The 21,314-nt window shown below is 45.0% G+C and overlaps 1 protein-coding gene across 3 annotated transcripts in view; it reads right to left on the reverse strand.

Moving 5' to 3' along the window:
• Nucleotides 1-21,314, reverse strand: part of ctdp1 (CTD (carboxy-terminal domain, RNA polymerase II, polypeptide A) phosphatase, subunit 1) — a 352,671-nt gene that overhangs the window by 301,728 nt on the left and 29,629 nt on the right. For all 3 annotated transcript variants that reach the window (XM_085993625.1, XM_085993627.1, XM_085993626.1), the window contains exons 4-6: nt 15,978-16,071; nt 14,153-14,281; nt 8,437-8,587 (exon numbers count right to left, since the gene is read on the reverse strand). In XM_085993625.1, the coding sequence (XP_085849751.1) occupies nt 8,437-8,587; nt 14,153-14,281; nt 15,978-16,071 (374 nt within the window). The remainder of the gene's footprint in view (nt 1-8,436; nt 8,588-14,152; nt 14,282-15,977; nt 16,072-21,314) is intronic.

Consider the following 21,314-nt stretch of genomic DNA (forward strand, 5'->3'; position numbering starts at 1 on the left):
TTGAACATTTTTTAAAAGTTTTATCAGGGTTTTTAATCTCACTTTCTATCCACGTGCATCTTTCTGGTTCAGGCTCTTAATGAGCACCGTGTTTGTTTAATTTCCTAAACTGCTGTTCCATGAACATATCTGCGAACAGGCAATGCAGCAGATGGCACCTCACAGGGTAAAACGCTCTTCCTACATCTGAGTACAAACAAATAAAACATTTTTCCAATCACTCCGACCTTAACTGAAAAACATGAATGCGCTTCCACTTGGCCGCAACATTACCAACACAGTGCAGTCAGCGAGCATGGAAATTAAAACTTCAGAGCAGAATGATTAGGTTGCACTGCCAAGCAACACCAGAATAGATGGCTGCAGTTTAAAACTAGCTTTACCTGGTTGACTGATGCAATTTATAACTTGCCTTATACATGTCACACTGGTACTAGCCGAGACCATGTGCAGTTAAGAATCAGGCAACTCACTGGTTAGGCGAATAACCTACTTGCAGAAGATGGCCTCGTCTCCAAGCACTGGTTTTACTAACAAACACAAAAAAAAAACCAAACCTGTATTAAACTGACCACCACATATTCAAGTCAGCACGCTACCATCAGGGTCAGATGGCAAACAGGAGCAGGAAACCTGGATGATTTCCCCTGCCTAACCCAGGGGCATTCAGGCAAACCGTAGTGCTCCCACCATTGCCCTGCCTTAGATCAGGTAACTAAACTCGGATGGGAAACAGAACTTGTCACCTTCCTGGTCTAACGTAAACTATCTTGTAAATCTGCGGCTCTTTACCCACAACCCAAAAGCATGGTCTCTTCCTGGGATGTAATTTCACCGATGCCAGCACCCTCCAGTATCTTGCTATGGTAGTCATTCTTCAACCGTGAGCCTGGACAGCGAGTGTCCACCAACTGTTCAACTAATTTGGGAAGGAGGGAGCAATCACAGCTGATCCTGAGCTCACCCAACTTTCAGACATGTATTCTTTCAGCAAAGCAAGGGTCAGAAGCAGGAGCCCTGACTGCACTTTCACCTCCCAGGCCTAGCACCAACTAAGGCCAATTGGCAGCTCCACTACCAAGATCAGCACATTCAAGGTTAGAGTGTTCTATAAACTCAGAGCGATACCACGAAGTCGGTATCAACATCACCAAAACAGATTATCTGACCATTATCTCATTGCTGTTTGTGGGAGCTTGCTGCATGCAAATTGACTGCCGTGTTTCCTACATTAAAATAGTGACTGCGTTTCAAAAGTATTTCAATGGCTGTAAAGCCCTTTGGGACGTCCTGAGGTCGTGAAAGGCGCTGTATAAATGCAAGCCTTTCTTTTCTTTCGGTGATCAGCTTTGATTAGCGGGACAATTCTTGGCTCTAGTTCAGAAGGTCGTGGGTTCAAGCCGACTCCAGGACTTGAGCATGTAATCTAAGCCGACACTTCAGCACAGTACTGAGAGAGTGCGGTATTGTCGGAGGGGGTCGTCTTTTGGAATGAGATGTAAAACCAAAGCCCAAACTGTCTGTTGAGGCGGATGTAAACGGTCCCGTGACACTATTCATACAAGAGCAGGGAATTCTCCTGGTGTCCTTGCCAATATACATCCCACAAATCACCATGACCAATAATAGATTGACTACTTATTTATGGGACCTTGGTCTACACAAATTGGCTGCCACGGTTGCCTACAATACAGTGATTACACTTCAAAAGTAATTTGTTGATTGTGAAGCACTTTGAGGACATACAAAAACAAGTTCTTTATTTCTTTCCTTCTGAACTACACTACTGCTGTTATTTTTACTTCATTGTCCCATCATTTCCACTCTCCACTTTACTGAAGAAACAAACGTCCAGTGGTGAAGTAATTTGCTTCATCGTGTTGCTAATGACGGTGAAGGTTTCTCATTCCACTGTTTAGAGGATGCTTTTTGGTTAGATTGCCATGGCAACTTGTTTAGACTCAAAGAATAAAACAGATGAAAAATATTCCTGATTAAATAGAAAAGTGAGCAACGATCAGCCACTAGGAAGCACACAAATGGTACAGTATAGTTTCAGTGTACTGACATTAAAACACAGAGCTGTGCAGTGCAGATTCACCAGAATGATACCAAGGCTAAAAGGGTTAAATTCGGAGGACAGGTTGCATAGACTCGGCTTGTACTGGCCTTGAGTACAAAAGATTAAGGGGTGGCCTAATTGAGGTGTTTAAGGTGATTAAAGGGTTTGATAGGGTGGATAGAATGAAACTATTTCCTCTGGTGGGAGTGTCCAGAACAAGGGGGCATAACCTTACATTTTGAGCTAGGTCGTTCAGGGGTGATGTCAGGAAGCACTTCTTCACACAAAGGGTAATGGAAATCGGGAACTCACTCTCCCAAAGAGCTGTTGGGGCCGGGAGGTCAACTGATGTAATTTGCAGTTGATGTTGTATTGCCTTAAATTCAAAGATCTTCATATTCCAACTAGGTTCCATGTCCAGTAATGCCACAAAATTCAACAGAAGTTCAATAGCACGGCCATGCACTGGATGTTACAAGAGCCCTTGCCAATGGCGATGTTGCCATTTTAAAAAAAAACACAGCATTCAAAATTTTTACAAAAGAAAATGAATGGTCTGGATTTTGCAGTCAGCAGCAAAGCGACGGCGCTCGCCACGGACGTCGAAGAAAGCTGCCCAAACTTTTAGCAGGCACTGTGGCGTCAATTTCACCTTTTCTGACGTTAATTTCATTCTGGCGCCATCTATAGAGGATCTCTGGCGTCCAGCAGCAGCAATGTCATCAAGCAGGCTAAGCAGCCAAACACACTGAACAATTCTCACAGACAGCAAACCAGGAATTAACAAGCAGGTTTTATCATTCACTTTTTATAATTTTACATAGAACAAAAATTAAAATTGGGACATACACATGGGATTAAAGTAGAAGCAAAAATATCATAAACAAACTTTAAAAAATAAAATTTAAATTAATTATAAAAAAACTATGGAATTTTTATCATGGAATGGAGAGAGTGGCACTTCACAAATATAAAATTAGTTTTTCAGGGCCAGAGAGGTTGCTCAGCAATAATTATGACTTAGTATGCCGTTAAAAACTCAGTTACACCTCATTCAATAAGGCTTAACATTTTCAAGGGTTTTTACAGCAAGAATAGTGCATAAAAAGTGGAACTTTGCGTTAATTCAGTGATTTCTAATAGATTTCCATCCGCAAAGACTGCAACAGCGCACCTTGTGGAGGGTATGACTGGCAGCAACATCTGGATTTCCGTGTTTAACGGCACATGTACGGGCGCCAGAAGTTGCTGTCCGTTTCACAGAGGAATGACGGCGAACGTCGACAGTTTCACCGTCGTTACAACCGCAAATTCCGGGGCTATTGTGGTCTCTACCGGGATAGTTTGTTTACTGCAACTGCTGGAGAATTGCTGATCTTTAGGCTGATACTGCCGCCCACTGTTCACTTAAAACATTACAATTAATTCAACCAACTCCTAAACCAAATGAAACTTAAATAACTGCACATCGATAAGCAAATAAAAACACTTGATTGGAATAAAATAGCTAGATATAAATTAAACATCGACAATGGGCACAAGTGGTGTAGCTCATTGGTTCAGAATTTCTTTTATTAATATTTATCTTTGCAAGCCAATATGGGCCTGCGGCACAAGAGAAAACATGACTCATTTTTCTAAACTTGTAAGCTACAGTTAATTTAAGAACATAAGTCAATCAAGTGAGAAAACGCCATTCTGTCCATCAAGCCTGGTCCCTCCAGATTACACTGTTGTTAGTGGGAGCTTGCTGTGTGTGCAAACTGGCTGCTGCATTTCCCACATTATAACAGTGACTATATTTCAAAAGCACTTCACTGGCTGTAAAGCACTTTGGGACGTCCTGAGGTCGAGAAAGGAGCTATATAAATACAAGTCTTCCTTTTATGTACAGTTATTCTGCCATGGACTTCTTCCCCATAGCATCTGGTCAGCCCCTACTTGAGGTAACACTTAACTTCCTTCCTCTAACACCCCTGAACAAAACAAGTAGTGTTAACAGCTCGATGAACCTCAATATGGACAATCATTCGCTTTCAACGTTTAACTTGTTTATCAAGAGCACGTGGAATTTGGCCTAAAAGCTAAATGTGAATCGGAGGTTCAAAAAAGAAAAAAATACTTCCTTAAAAACTAGCTAGAAATATTCAAGTAAGAATTAATATTAAGGATGTACATACCCAAGAGAGTTTCAATTTCTGTTAACACAAGCATCAGCTTTAGTAGAGGTGACTGCTCAGTATTGCGCATTGCAGGAAGCATATAGCGTATTCAGCCAAATAGTACTACTTAATAGGAACAGGAGTAGGCCATTCAGCTCCTCAAGCCTGTTCAGCCATTCAATTAGATTATGGCTGATCCATCTCTTAACTCCATCTACCCACCTTGGTTCCGTAACCCTTAATATCCTTGCCTAACAAAAATCTACCAATCTCAGTTTTAAAATTTTCCAACTGACCGAGCCTCAACGTGACAAAAGTTCTTCAGATTTGAGGTAAGAAATTTGTTCAGAAAAGTGGTCAGATCAAGTCTTGACCTCGATTGTAAAGCTGGGTGGGCCGAATGAGCTCTGTCCTCATTACTAAACTCTTACAACTTATCTTTAGGAAGAAAAATCTGAAGTCTGGACAAGATATCTAAAATGGTGCAAATTTCAGGGTACAAATCGCCATCAGTGCTTCATAGCCAGACTCGATGGATTGAGGCCAAGGTTTGTTTTGTATAAGAACATAAGAAATAGGAGCAGGAATCGGCCATTTGGTCCTTCGAGCCTGCTCCGCTATTCAATACCATGGCTGATATTCTACCTCAACTCCACTTTCCTGTACTATCCCCATATCCCTTGATTCCCTTAATATCCAAAAATCTATCGATCTCTGTCTTGAATATACTCAACGACTGAGCCTCCACAGCCCTCTGGGGTAGAGAATTCCAAAGATTCACAGCCCTCTGAGTGAAGAAATTTCTCCTCATCTCAGTCCTAAATGGCCAACCCCTTATTCTGAGACTGTGACCCCTGGTTCTAGACTCCCCAGCCAGGGGAAACATCCTCCCTGCATCTACCCTGTCAAGCCCTGTAAGAATTTTGTATGTTTCAATGAGATCACCTCTCATTTTTCTAAACTCTCGAGAATATAGGCCTAATCTACTCAATCTCTCCTCATAGGACAATCCCCCCCATCCCCTCCCTCTATGGCAAGTATATCCTTCCTTAGGTAAGGAGACCAAAACTGTACACAATACTCCAGGTGTGGTCTCACCAAGGCCCTGTATAATTGCAGTAAGATGTCTTTACTTTTATACTCAAATCCTCTTGTAATAAAGGCCAATATACCATTTGCTTTCCTAATTGCTTGCTGTACCTGCATGTTAACTTTCAGTGATTCGTGTACAAGGTCCCTCTGAACACAAACATTTCCCAATCTCTCACCTTTTTAAAAAATACTCTGCTGTATGGAAGTCAAAGTGCACAAATTAGGAGAATATCCAGATTTTAAACCAGACTATTATGCCACTGTACAAATGCATCTTACGTAAGTAACCATTCCAAGGTTTATTTCCTTGCCCCCACCCCCCTGCCCAGATACTGGGGATTTTAAAATTGGACAAAATAATCAGTTGAAAATGTCCACCCCTCACTTTATGTAAAGCAACAGTTAAAGAAAAAAATCTACGTTACTTATTTCAGGTTTTAAGTTACTTTTGATGTATTTCCCCCTCCTCCGCACCCGAGTACATTGAATTACCCCCTAACAGATGGGAAAACCAAGTGGACCATTAAACCCACGCACAACCAGAACTGTTCCAACCTCTTGAGCACAGCCCCTGCAAGAGACACAGAGAAAATAAGGCACCAAAGACCATTTCAAGTGCCTTGGCCCAGCTCATTACTGTCGCTTAACTCCAGTTGAGGCCAAGGAGCATTAGAGAGAAGATCCCAGGAAAGGATGGTATCACAGGAGGCGCGCTCAATCAGGTCCCTGACAAATCAATGGCCATGACATTCACCAAGTCATTTTGTGCTAGGCTACTTCCGGGGTAGTTGGAAATAGCTCTGGTCACTGCTGAATAAGCCAGGCCAAGGCTCCAGAGACCCCAGCAATTACTTACCCATGACCCTGTTAAGCTGCCTGGGAAAGTTGCCGGAGAGATATATATACAGCAAACTCTATCCGGCCCCTACGGGACCAGGATGGTGCCGGTTGATGAAAAATTCTGGATAACAGAGAGGTATACCTACCAAGGCAATTTTGAACACAAACAAAAATAAAAACCACTGACTAACTCGGCCACCGCGGGAGACTCGGACTCGGCAAAACGAGTGCTGAATGGATTCGGCAAGATTACCAGTTATCTATTTTGCCGGTTATTAAAGAATTCCGGATGATTAAGTGCCGTTTAAACAAGAGTTTAGTGTACATATTGCCTCCAACGTCACTTCAAGGGCATTGAATTCTTCAATGCAGGCCAAGCAGGGTTCAGGAAAGGAAGAGTCACCAGCGGCATAGTGCCACGGCGACAGAGCACATCCTCCGAGCCTTTAAGAAGGAGTGAACGTTTGATGGTGTTCCTTGACGTGGAAAAGGCTTTTGACAAGGTTTGTCATAATGGACTGCAACACGGCACCTCCCAGCTGTACATTCCTAGTAAGCTACCCCACAGGGCTGTGGATGCTCAGTCATTGAGTATATTCAAGACTGAGATCGATAGATTTTTTTGGTCATTAAGGGAATCAAGGGATATGGGGATCGGGCGGGAAAGTGGAGTTGAGGTAGAAGATCAGCCATGATCTTATTGAATGGCGGAGCAGGCTCGAGGTGCTGTATGGCCGACTCCAGCTCCTATTTCTTATGCTCTTAAGCTGATGCAATGGATATCAAATTTGCTGGCAGATGCACGATTGGTGTCAGAGTGGGCACAGCAATCCCCATTGGGTTATTCTCAATGGCAGGAATCCCCGGAGCTCAATTCTCCGCTCACATCTGTTCCTTATTTGTGTCAATGTTATTCCAAGATCTGAACAAAGGACTGGAACTGGCTGATGACATCTGGGTGTTCTCCAACTCATGAACTCAAAAATAGCATCAGAAAAGCGCCAGAGATTTCTGGATAACCTGAAGCAATCTGCTTGCCAGTGACAAATGCTGATGAACTGCAGAAAAGAAAAATCACAGTGCGTGCTACTCTCCAAAAGAAGCAAGCATAAGCAAAAGGATTAAAGCTACTGTCAAAACCAATCAAGGCCAGCAGAGCGAAGTTCCTGAGCATAACTCTACAGAGAAATGTGGCTTGGATATAGCACGTTGATGAAATCATGCTGGGCCAATTGCGTGTCCTCTGTGGAAAGAAGCACGGAGTCAACTCCAGATCTTTCCTCAGTCTGTACAAAGCTTACGTCTGCCCGATCCTGGGATATGGTCATTCAGCCTAATGCACAGAGTCAACCATACAGTAGGAGGCTACCAACAATCTAGAAGAATAACAGGTGCATCACTTATTCTGCTCAACATATTTGCAATGTCTGTGGACTCCAAACAATGGAAGAAAAGCCACTGAGGCAGAGGCAGAGGTATGTACAGAAGGAGTGGATTAATCCATCTTGGACACTGCTGATTGAAAAAGGACAGAACCCACCCAGCGCATTTGCAACCCTGCATTATCTGTGGGCCTGCAGCAGGTAGCATACCTCGGCAACACTCAATCACAAGCAGGATCCTGTTACGGGGGGGGGTGGGTGTTGGGCCAGTAGCACTGAAATCAACACACCTGTCGGAGTAGACCATTACAAACTCCAGGTTATCCAATATAAAAAGGGTCACAAATTCTGGGCCATTCTTAGCAACGTCCCGTTGTTATTCGGCATGTTACTAGTAGCATTGCGCTCAATCGCAAAGAGGAAAGGAACCAAGGGCTCGGTCAAAGGAGTTTGCGTTCTGGATTCCGACCATATCTTAGACATCCCCGTCCCACTACATTCGCAGTAAGTTCTGAATTGCATATGCAGTCTTGGTGCCACATGTACACCAGATTTATTGCACCTTCTAGTCAAGAGAACTGTCACAATATGGTTCACAATTGCCCTTAGAAGAGAACTAAAGTTCTTTAAGCAACAAGGTGAACAGCCATAGTGTTCCACCACAAACAAACCGTTTTTTTTAGCATGCATGGTCCAAGCAGAAAGATGGCATCCCCTCCGTAGACTCCTGCCCCATTCAATGAACTATTCTGCATGTACATACAAACTTTATAAAACACAAATCCCTGGAATGGTTTAAGATGCACCCACACAGAGTAATAATCAGTAGGTCTCCCAAATTTTGAAAACATTTCTACAAGTTAATGAAACTCGCCACTGCCATCTTCATACTGCCTACCTGCAATTGTGTGCGCATATAGCCTACTGCCAAAGGTGAACACGTGTAGCTCGTAGAGTTTTGCTATTTTTTCAAGGAACTCTTTACAGTGAGGTCGTAGTCGAGTGTGTAGCATTGGCTCTCCCCGCCCCAGTTGGAAATGGAATATTCCCTGCAGGTGATTTTAAAAAAGAGACAAGAAAAATTTGCACAATTAATTTCCAAAAAAAACCTGACAAGACTACCATTTATTTTCAGAGTGTACATAAATTATAGCCAGTGAATTACTGGTCACTTATACCATGAAACTGATTATTACTAGCCATGAAACGTCAGTACTATCCAGCCTACAATCATGTATAGTACACAAACATTGCAACGCTCATGGAGAGCTTCCGAGGACTTCAACTTCAGAACAGCACAGCTGAAGGGGCTTTTACCTGTTTTTTTTTAAACCGATACCAAATTGAAGGCCCAACAGTGCAAGGCAACAACAACTTGCATTTATATAGCGCCTTTAGCATAGTAAAGCGTCCCAAGGCACGTCACAGGAGTGTCATCGAAAAAAACATTTGACACCGAGCCACACAAGGAGCTACGAGGGCGGGTGGCCAAAAGCTTTTATAAGGAGCGTTTTAAAGGAGGAGAGGCAGAGCGGTTTAGGGAGGGAATTCCAGAGCTATGGGGCCTAGCCAGCTGAAGGCAGAGCCATCAGTTATGGAGCGATGAAGGCACCAAAGTTGAAAGGAGTAACAGAAGACACGATGAAGGAACTGCAGATGCAGTGTGAGCGGAGGCTGAGCTTGGGGGTTCAGAAGCTTGTAGATTGCAGGCAAAGGGAAAAAACTGAGGGCGCTGGGACTTCCTGAGAAAGGGGAGTTAGAGTAAGACATTGTGCAATGGGTCTTGATTTCAACAGAGGAAGGAGTAGGAAGAGCACATAGTACAGTGTATTTGGATCTTAGGAGGAAGATCATAGCAATATTAATTTTAAGAACAAAAAGGTGGCAACAGTAGATAGGTTGGGGGCTAAAGATAGGCAAGGAATCACAATAACAACAAGTATTATCTTGTATCCTGACTATGAGGGCGAAAGAGGTTTAGTAGAGACTCCCACACATGGAAACATAGATATGGAGAACTTCCATTCAAGGAGGTCAAGAATGTCGATTGATGAACAACAAATGGATGGATGGAAGGCAAGAGATCACAGATCACAGAAATCACAGAAACCCCACAGTGCAGATAGAGGCCATTTCGGCCCATCGAGCCTGCACCGACACATATCCCACCCGACCGATGGTAGCGGTCTATGTCATTAAAAGAATTGAAAAGACTTTCAGTGCTACATAGAAGGAAATCAAGATGCACTGATTAGACTGTGAGAGGTATAAAGGTCAAATGCACAGAGGGCATGCAGTCCAAAGAAGTTAATGAATGCAGAGTTGAATCATCAGCAAGAGAGTGGATAGGGTTATGTCATGAATGGTAGAGGTCATAGATAAGAAGGAGGAACAGTGAGAATGAGGACAGAAGTCTGGGTTAAATGGAAAAAGAGCTAGAGGACAAACCACTAACTACAGCACAGAGTGCAATTTTCAAGACGACCAGATAGCCATGAACACACTTTAGGTGTGAAGACCGTTTTGATAACTTGCTTAGAAGTGCATGATGCCAAACGGGTTAAGTGCTTTAAAAATATCTACAGAAATGACAAATGATTCACCAAAGTGCTTGACAGCAGAGTTAAAGGGGTGGACAATACGAACAACACCACCGGTGGAACGGCCAGACTGTAAACCATTTTTGCAGTTACGGTTTAGGTCAAAACTTTCAAGGTGTTGGCTAATTTGAGAATTAACAATAAATGCAATAACGTTACTATGACCAAAGTAAGAGCAAGAAAGTTATTTTTGGACAAGATGGATCACCTCTCAACAAGAGGACAAACACAAGTAAATTTCCAAGCCAGAAGGAAACTACTGGGACTAAGAATGACAGAAGTGAAGTCAAAGTTCAATGGCAAACATCTCGAGGACATTGGGCCAGTTGCCATCAGAGCAAGAGACTTTATCACAGAAACCCCACAGTGCAGATAGAGGCCATTTCGGCCCATCGAGCCTGCACCGACACATATCCCACCCGATCCCCGTAACCCCTACACCAACACATATCCCACCCTATCCCCGTAACCCCACGTATTTAATCCCCCTAACACTAAGGGTCAATTTATCATAGCCAATCAACCTAACCCGCACATCTTTGGACTGTGGGAGGAAACCGGAGCACCCGGAAGAAACCCACACAAACACGGGGAGAATGTGCAAACTCCACACAGACAGTCACCCAAGGCCGGATTCGAACCCGGGTCCCTGGCGCTGTGAGGCAACAGTGCTAACCACTATGCCACCGTGCTGAGATTATTGAGCTTAGAGAGCAGAGAATCCGATAGAACAGCAAGGAGATTTTTTAAATTATGTCCGTTAAAATGGTAGAACAGAATGGCTTAGTAGAGAACATTTCTTGACTAAGATCAGACAAATTAGAGTGGGAAGAGAAGAGTGAATTAAAAAAGGTCATTTTCTCTCTAGCAAAACAAAGTAATTGTACCATCAGGACAGGAAAAAAAGGATAGAAAAGCAGGAAAATTCACAAAAGATAGCTTTAGCCGGTGTCCAGGAGCAGCTGCTGCTGAGGCGGCGGGGGGGGGGGGGGGGGGGGGCGGGGGGAGATAATACAGAGAAGGACAAGAATGGTTGATCCATCTTTTCCATTAAACTATGCTTCACAGCTCCAACAGTGGATTTACAAGGAGATTACAAGAAGTGATAACGTTGACTGGACACGGTTCAGAGTGATCAAAATGCCAGGTGCGACAGGCAGCAATTTATAAAGTACTGCAGAGCAGCAAGTGCGTTTGAGCTAAGCTCCAGAGTTAATCCGCCAGGAGGAAGAATTGGATATGTAGCTTTCCGTGCAAACTAAAATATCAGTTCCTTCACTGGCACAAGCAGGTGTCACCTTTCGATCAAAAGTCGAAGTTTCAAGTGCAAAAGGGAAAAAAGTCAGAGGGCTAGGAATTCATCTCCTTACTGACGCTCCGTAGCGGCATGAAATGGCGATAAAATGGCAGCCACTGCTCTTTCGCCAGCTGGTGGCGGGTCCCACGGCGGCCGCCATATTGCTCTCACCCTTTGTGCTGCCGGTAACTGGCAGCGCCCTGGGAAAAAAATGGAGGCGTGGTGGCGTCAATCGGTGTGCAACGCTAACTTAACTTCAGCGACATGAACTTCGACCCCAGCGCTGGATCCTAAGCACGCCAGGTTAACCTGGTGTGCAAGCAGGCTGACAGTGGCGATGTCTGCAGCTCTTAAAAGGGACACGTCATTCAGGTAAGTTTGAATTTAGGGGTTTGGACTGGGTTTTTTATTTTTTATTTTACTGAAGTAGTGGCTTGCTGCAATAGATGTGAAGTTTTTTTTTTAAAGTGTGTGGGGACTGCTGTTGGACATGTGCAAGGGCTCAGACAGATGATAAATGAAGGCCTTTGAGAAGACAAAAGATGCTGCGAATATTCAGCAGGTCACGCAACATCCGTGGAGAGAAAAACAGAGTTCACGTCTCAGGTCGACATGCTGCCTGACCAACTGAGTATTTTCAGCATTTTATGCTGTCATTTCACATTTACAGCATCGCTTGTAGAGGGACGAGGAAGGCGCAGAAGAGGAGGAGGCCTATGAGGAGGAATCAGATGGAAGGATGCATCCCAGACAGCCCCTTTGCGGCTGGGATATCCGGGATGGAATCCTCTGCCTGCGGTCCCACTGGCTGGGCAGGCTATCTCTTCTTATTGACCCACTGACTGGGCAGGCTGCATGTCTTGGGTGTGTGAAATGAGGAAGGCACAAGGGTGGACTTGTGCTGACAGCCGGGCGGGAAAGCAAGAGGTGCATGCCAGGAGGATAACCTATGAGGATACCTGCATCTTGTATCCTTTCAGCCCCGCCGCTGGCCAAGGGCTCAACCATGCCCCTGCCAAGAACGGCCAGCACCATCTCCTCCAAGGGGGTGAGGTGAGGTTAGGAATGGGAGATGTGCCTCGTCATTGGTGCAGATTGTTGATAGGCGAGTGATTGGGGGTCGTGCATTGAGCAGTGTGCGAGGCTAGTGGTGCAGTTGGTAGGAGTCGGCTTTTGAAGATGCATTCACTGATCTTGACCAGTGGTCTGAGGTCATGAAGCTTCTTTGGGCACTGGAGCCAGGTGGTGGGGGTGACACTGCTGGCATTGACGGCCTTAGTGATGTGCTCCCACATCGTTCTTTCTGGAGGGCCTCCTGGCCCCTGTGGGTAGAGGGCCGCTCTTGCAGTGTTGACCCCCTGCACAAAGCTGGAGTGCTGCATGTGAGACCCTCGGTGCCCCTTCCCTGGGTTGCTGAGCTATTTGTGTTAGTGCTGAGGCAGTTTCCCCATTTGTTGAGGCTAGGAAGGTAATTCAGCTTTAACAGCTGAATATTCACATTTGGAACTTCTTTTAAATGTTGATTTTTTTTTTTTTTTTTTTTTTTTTAAAGGCAGAAAGGGGTGAAAAATGTATTGGTTCACTGCATTTTAATCTTGTATTGCTTCAGTGTGCATGGCCCCTTTAATGATCAGACCTCTTCATTGCCCACAATTCCTTGCGAGCACCACAGCTTCGCTCACAGAGACCGTGGGAAGCTGCAACACTGAACCGGGACAGGAACTTCGTCCCGGATCCCTCCAGCAATGCCACTAGGATGGAACTGCACGGAAGGTGAGCGCTGCACCATCTATCTCCGTGCCCCCCCCAGACCAATTTGACTCGGTTAGCGTTGCGGCCGTTTCCAGCAGTTGCCTGCTGGCGAAAATGAATTTTCCCCCCAAAAGCGCTGAAACCTAATGTGATTTGTTGCATGATATTATGCTAGAGGGAAATACAAGACAGTGCTCAGAAAAAAAACAGTGCTAAGGAAATAAAGAGAGTGCAAGAGTTAGGACAGGAAGCAAGGGAAAAAAACCCATCTAGATTAGCTGAATTGCCAGGCCAATCGGGGATACTGCGAGAAACAACAATTGAAGGCAGGATTACTGGAGCTACCACCAGTGTTGCAGAAGTACAGGATAAAGCAAGAGGAGGAAGCAACAAGTAATGGAACAGAAAGGGCAGCAAGTATGAAAAACCTCAGGCACCAAAAGGGAGGGAGCTGGGAGGGCGAGAGGGAGAAGAGAAAGGGTAACATTCAAAGAGGTGATTAGAAGAGTGAGATGGGGGCAGGAAAGAGGTAGAGGTAGTTTTTTTTTAAATTACCCTTGTGAAGCTTGGTAGTGTGTGAGAGTCGCTGGTGTTACTGCCCCAGGAAATCCATTGTCTAGATCACAGGCTTACCATCACTCCCTCTGGGTTTGATTTTATGTTTACCGAACACCTGATTGCAACCCTTAAATCTGTGTTTTCAAAGTTATTCCTGTGCCTGTCGGTAGTGACAGCAGGTTCTTAAAAAAAAGTGTCCTGCCTGTTAAATTCAAACGCCATCATTATCAACAAGAGATAGCAGACCAAGAAAAAGACAGATATAAAAAATATATTTTTATTTCTTGGTGAATCTCTCACCGATGGTCAGAGAAAATGGGACGTGTTTTAGCAACAGGTCAAGAGCACGAATATATATTCAATGTTTGACTACAAATTTCAACAGGTTATTATTACCAAGACCTCACCTTGTTGGACATCTTTTGGCAAAGCTGCTCTGTAGTGTGGATTAAAGTCTGGTCCAGATCCACCATCAATACTAATTTTCTGTTTTTATGTAACCATTGTTGATCCTCTCGACCCAACTGTTCAGCTTGCTGTGTGGTAGGGGAAAGGGGGTAAAAGAATGCGAGAATAAGCAATTAAAAAAAATCATCTAGATCTATTAATATAACCAGTACAGGAAACTCTTTTTTATCCGGTACCGACGGGGTGCCGGTTTATCAAAAAGTCCGGATTACAGAGAGGTATAGTTAAAAGGTACGAGAGCTCCGTACACAGCAACAAATCCAGGCTTCCCTGTTGCTTAGCAACATGTGCAGGAACCCCGGCCACAGACCAAGCGTCCCTGTTGCTTAGCAACATGTGCAGGAACCCCGATTGCACAGCCACAGATCGAGGAACGGCCACTAATATGAAGTAAAACTTACCAGAACCTACTCCTGAATTTTGCCGGTTAACCGAGATTTCCGGTTATTTGGGTGCCGGTAAATCGAAAGTTTCCTGTACATAGAATTTTACAGCACGGAAACAGGCCATTCGGCCCAACAGGTTTATGCCAGTGTTTATGCTCCACACGAGCCTCTTCCCACTTACTTCATCTCACCCTATCAACGTATCCTTCTATTCCTTTCTCCCTCATGTACTTATCCAGCTTTCCCTTAAAGGCATCTATGCTAGTCACCTCAACCACTCCCTGTGGTAGTGAGTTCCACATTCTCACCACTTTATGGGTAACAATATTTTTCCTGAATTCCTTATTGGATTTATTAGTGACTATCTTATATTGATGGCCCCTAGTTTTGGACTTCCCCAAAATGGAAACATCTTCTCTACTTCTACCCTATCAAACGCCTTCATAATTTTAAAGACCTCTATCAGATCACCTCTTAGTCTTCCCTTTTCCAGAGAAATGAGCCTCAGCCGGTTCAGTCTTTCCTGATAGTTATAACCCCTCAGTTCTGTTATCATGAACACTTTGCACCCACTTTTTTCCCATTCTTAGAAATATAAAATCTTACAGCACAGCACAAAAGGAGGCCATTCGGCCCATCATGCCTGTGCCAGTTCTACATTTCCCGCTTCAATCAGAAAGGCGACACGGTCTGCTCTATGAATTTGTCACCGACCGCTGTGAGCTTGATTGTGACTGGCTGTCAGGAGAAGCGCCATTGCGCAGCATGTCCAATCCTGTCTGTTTTCCCTGTGAAATTAACTCCCATCCTTAGCATTGAAGGATACCAACAGGGAAAAATAGAGTAAATGTTCCTTTTTAACAGGAATAGGAATGACTCTGTAGAACAGACACATAAAAGGATACAAAGAAAGATACAAAAATAAACCACATACTTGGGGGGAAAAAATGCAGTGGAATATCTAGAATTACTTCTTAAAAGGACAGAAGGAAATACAACCGAACGTAAATTATATTGAGGGAAAACGGCAAAAGCAAGAAAACATTTTTGTTTACAAGTAACTTGGACAACTAAACATTCAAATAAATATGAATGTACAAGTATCAACTAGAACAACCTGAACGCTGTCCAATAAACAAGGCACAGCGCCATCTGCTGATACAAGTACCACGTACTGGTTACAGCACCATCTACTGGATTCACAAAGATCAGCTAAAAATCTGTCCAGCTGGAAATTCCCTTAAAGAAGGCTAACTAATTGAAAACCTCATTCTTTGGATGGAGGGGGGGGGGGGGGGGCGGGGGAAAGACAGAGACAGAGACAGAACACAAAATTGTACAACTGAAGAGACCTGATCTTAATTCTGCAAGCACTTACTTCTGAGCTAACCATCAGCTCTGGAACACTGTGAACCATAGACACAGTTGCTGTGGATAGGGGCACCATTTGCTTCCCATTCTTCTTCTGTAATCTGGAAAAGGAGATTTTGAACAATGGATTAATCACTATAAAAAGTGCAAAATAGTCTTGGATCAGATTAAGAATAAACTATATTTTCCATCCCAATTTCCTCCATCTTCTTCTGTGGCTGTCCATGTCGAGATGAGACTCCAGAGGCACTGGCAGTTCTCCGGCACTTTTCCCAACTGCCTACCCTTCGTTTATGAATCCAGTGATCACCAGCAGGTTATTTGACAGTCCAGGAGAGAGGGAGAAGTGGGTATCAAACCAAGCACAATCCTGATCCATGCCAGTGCTTATGTTCCACACGAGCCTCCTCCCACCCCTCTTCATCTAATCCTATCAGCATATCCTTCTATTCCTTTCTCCCTCAGGTGCTTATCTAGCCTCCCCTTAAATGCATCCGTGCTATTCACCTCAACTACTCCTTGTGATAGCGTGTTTCACATTCTCACCACTCTATGGATACAGAGGTTTCTCGCTGTTGGATTTATTGGTGACTAACTTTATGGCCTCTAGCTTTGGTCTCCTCCACAAGTGGAAACATTAACTTAAAGACCTCTATCAGGTCACCCCCTCAGCCTTCTCTTTTCTAGAGTAAACAGCCCCAGCCTGTTCAGTCTTTCCTGATGGTTATAACCGCTCAGTTCAGGTATCCTTGTGAACCTTTTTTGCACCTCCTCCAGTGCCTCTATAACCTTTTTATAATATGGAGACCAGAACTGTTCACAGTACTCCAAGTGTGGTCTAACCAAGGTTCTATAGAAGTTTAACAAAACTTCCCTGCTTTTCAATTCCATCCTTTTAGAAATGAACCCCAGTGATTGGTGTGCTTTATTTAATTAGCATTGGGGCAGAGGGCATGGCTGAGGTGCTAAATGAGTACTTGGCATCTGTCTTCACCAAGGAAGAAGATGCTGCCATAGACATAGTGAAGAAGGAGGTAGAGGAGATACTGGGTGGGATAAAAATTGATAAAGAGGAGGTGCCAGAAAGGCTGGCTGTACTTGAAGTAGATAAGTCACCAGGACCAGATGGGATGCATCCTAGGGTGCTGAGGGAAGTGAAGGAAGAAATTGCGGAGGTACTGGCTATAATCTTCCAATCCTCCTTAGAAACGGGGGTGCTGCCAGAGGACTGGAGAATTGCAAATGTTACACCCTTGTTCAAAATGGGTATTCTCTTTTTGTTGGGTGATTAACCAATTAGTCTGTAAATTAATAAAACTTTAAAAGCTCAACAAATTAAATTAAAATTGTGTTGGCCAGGGTGATGATGCACTCCAGTCCCCGTGGCGCCCACCGGTTGCGGAAGGCCTCAAGCGTGCCGGCGGACACCGCGTGCTCCATCTCCAGGGCCACCTGGGCACGAACATGGCCGCGGAAGAGAGGCAGGCAATTCAAAATGGGCGTAAAGATAAACCCAGCAACTACAGGCCAGTCAGTTTAACCTTGTTAGTGGGGAAGCTTTTAAGAAACAATAATCAGGGACAAAATTAACAGTCACTTGGAGAAGTGTGGATTAAGTAAGGAAAGCCAGCACGGATTTGTTAAAGGCAAATCGTGTTTAACCAACTTGACTGAGTTTTTTTGATGAGGTAACAGAGAGGGTTGATGAGGGCAATGCGGTTGATGTGGTGTACACAGATTTCCAAAAGGCGTTCGACAAAGAGCCACATAATAGGCTTGCCAGCAAAGTTGAAGCCCATGGAATAAAAGGGAGTGGCAGCATGGATATGAAATTGGCTAAGTGACAGGAAACAGAGAGCAGTGGTGAACGGTTGTTTTTCGGACTGGAGGAAGGTATACAGTGGTGTTCCCCAGGGGTCGGTACTAGGACCACTGTGTGGTGTATGTAACCTGTTCCACCTTAAGAGAACTACCTTAAGAGATGTACTACTTTCTCTTGGCTGCTGTATACTGTAATACCGGTGGTGACCACACCGGTATATAAGTGTTGTGTAGGGATTTGCTGGGCAGTTCAGCCCTGACCTCCGAATAGTAAAGACCTGTTAAAAGTTATTCTTGTTGTCTGTGTCCAGTGATTGATCATACGCATAACTGGGACACACAGACTCAACAGTGGCGACGAGTCCGATCTTACCCTGCGGCAGTTTTACATCCAAGGCAGCTTCGTCCTCAGAACGGGCGTCGAGAAGAGGCATCCGCCCTCATCATCCTGCTGAGCACCATCGCACGGGAGGCATCGAGAACCCGGGTTAAAAAGAAAAAAAATTCTGACCACGAAGCCCTCCATCAGCGACAGACAGTGATCATCCCTTCTACCACGGTGGTGGGTAAGCCGATCAGCGACACGAGCAGAAAGTCGGCCGCGTTGGCTGTGGAGTAGGGGAGGGAAAACGGAGGAATAAGGGCGGAGAACTCGACCACGGCCGGTAAAAAGGGCCGGGCTGCAATCGAGGCCGAGAGGCGCAGCGACTGGGGCAGCTTAAGGCACGAGAGCCGCGGAGAACTCAAACGCAGCCGGTGTAAAGGACCGGACTGCAAGCGGGGCTGCGAGGCAAAGCAGCGTCGGGGAATTGAGAACCGCTGGGGAGGCGAGAACGGCAGCAGCAAGGCAATCGCCATTGCAGCCAGCGGGGGAAGAAGGCAAACGCGGGAATCCGCCATTGTAGTCGGCGGGGGAAGAAGACGAGCGTGGGAAAGACCGCCAAGCGCAGGAAGCCGCCATTTTAGTAGGTGGGGGAAGAAGACAAGCGCGGGAAGCCGCCATTTTGAGAAAAAGAAAAAAAAAAATTTTAACTTGCAAGGATGCCTAAACATGGGAACATTAATACCTTTGATAGCGATATCGAAGATTGGACCACGTATGTAGAACGCATGGAAGTTTATTGTAAAGCAAATAAGGTACCAGATGATGAGAAAGCACTAACCTTATTAAGCTCAATGGGTGCGAAGACATACGGGCTATTGAAGCACCTTCTATCACCAGATAAACCGGCGGATCAGACTTTCGCGAATATTGTTACTGTCCTGAAAAATCATTTAAACCCCACGCCGCTGATGATAGCGGAACGATTTAAATTTTACAGAAGAACGCAGCTGAAAGACGAAAGCAACGCTGAATTTTTAATTGAACTGCGTAAGCTATCAAAGTACTGTCAGTTTGGAACAGGACTAGCAGATGCGCTGAGAGATAAATTTGTGTGTGGATTGTTAAAAGAAGGAACACAAAAGCGACTGCTTGAGGAGAATGATCTTACGCTTGATAAAGCTGTCACTATTGCAGCATCGCACAAAGCCGCAGCGAGAGGCACGGCGGAAATGCAGCTACGGTCACCGGAACTCAGCACCAATCAAATGGTCTTGGGTACAGTAAAATGTTATCGTTGTGGAAAGACAACGCACGATCAGAACCAGTGCTGGTTCAAACATCAGGAATGCAGAAAATGTAGCAGGCTTGGTCACATTGCTAAAGTATGCCGGTCAGGAAAGAAGACCAGCAACAAAAAGTCACCGCAGGAAAAGTACAGAAAGGTACACAAGGTGACAGAGAACAGTTCGAACGAACAGAAGTCAGATTCAGACTCCAGCAGTAATGAACTGGGTAGTCTAAGAGTACACAATGTTGGTAAGGAAGCAGACCTCCAAACAATTTGGGTCACACTTCAGATAGCAGGAGTCCAAGTGAAGATGGAATTGGACACTGGATCGGCATTGACGGTCATGAATAAGCAAGATTACAAAAGGTTATTCCCACATATTCCCCTACGGGATACGGAGATTGTATTGAAAACATACACGGGGCAAAGAGTATACCCCATCGGGAAGATAGAGGTAAAGGTGGTCCACAAGGGCAAAGAAAGCCGAGGAATGGACTTATATGTGCTACCTGAGGGAGGTCCACCATTACTGGGACGGGAGTGGATTAGGAAAATAAATATGGACTGGCATTCCTTAAAAGCACTAATGGTAGATTCCGGTAAAAAAGATGTCAAACCTAAACGATTGTCCAGAATATTGGACGATGCTAAAGAGGTGTTCCAACAGGGACTGGGAACACTGAGAGGAATTACGGCAAATATCAAGGTTGAAGAACATGCAAACCCGAAATTTTTCAAAGCCAGACCAGTACCTTATGCGATACGACCTGCTGTAGAAGCTGAGCTGGAAGGGCTAGAACGTTCAGGAGTACTGTCTAAGGTAGACTGGAGTGAGTGGGCCACGCCCATTGTTCCCGTCATGAAGCGTTCATCGAGCAACAAGCCGGGAGAACCGGGGAAGGTTCGCATCTGTGGAGATTTCAAGATCACTGTTAATCCGGTGCTTCACACGGTGCAGTATCCGCTTCCGCGGATTGAGGATATCTTCGCTTCGTTGTCTGGCGGGAAACACTTCACCAAGATAGACCTGGCGCAGGCGTACTTACAGATGGAAGTTGAGGAAGAGTCACGCCAGTATCTCACGATCAACACGCATAGAGGCTTGTCCCGGTATAATAGACTGGTTTTTGGAGTGGCATCGGCTCCAGCAATTTGGCAGAGGGCCATGGAGCAGGTATTACAGGGAATTCCAGGCACACAATGTTACCTGGACGATATTCTGATTACAGGAGATGATGACGAGGAACACCTTGCAAATTTGGAACTGGTGCTCACCAGATTCAAAGAATATGGACTTCGAGTTAATCGCCAGAAATGAGAGTTCTTTCAGAAGCGGATCTCGTACTGTGGTCATGTCATTGGCCAGGAGGGGCTTCATAAGTCTCCTGACAAGATCGAAGCTGTTGTGAAGGCTCCCGCTCCGGATAATGTATCCCAGTTGAGGTCGTTCCTAGGGTTGATTAACTATTACCATAAGTTTCTGCCAAATTTATCCACGGTGCTGCACCCGCTGAACGCTCTTTTGCAGAAGGGAGTACCATGGAAGTGGAGCGAGGACTGTAAGAGGGCCTTTCGCAAAAGCAAGGCATTGATCACCTCAGAGGAAGTGTTGGCTCACTTCAACCCAACGCTGCCTATTCGTTTGGCTTGTGATGCTTCTCCATATGGTATTGGGGCAGTACTCTCACACAAGTTGCCAAATGGCCTGGAGAGGCCAGTCGCGTTCGCATCCAGATCATTGACCTCCGCTGAGCGCAACTATGCTCAGATAGATAGGGAGGCTCTCAGCCTTGTGTGGGGAGTAAAGAAGTTTAATCATTACCTGCAGGGCCAAAAGTTTACGCTTCTGACAGACCACCAGCCGTTGGTATCCATTTTTAACCCTAAGAAGGGTGTTTCGGTGATGACAG

Source organism: Somniosus microcephalus, chromosome 7, assembly GCF_052327205.1.
Source record: "Somniosus microcephalus isolate GS21.2 chromosome 7, FLI_Smic_1.0, whole genome shotgun sequence".
NCBI lineage: Eukaryota > Metazoa > Chordata > Chondrichthyes > Squaliformes > Somniosidae > Somniosus > Somniosus microcephalus.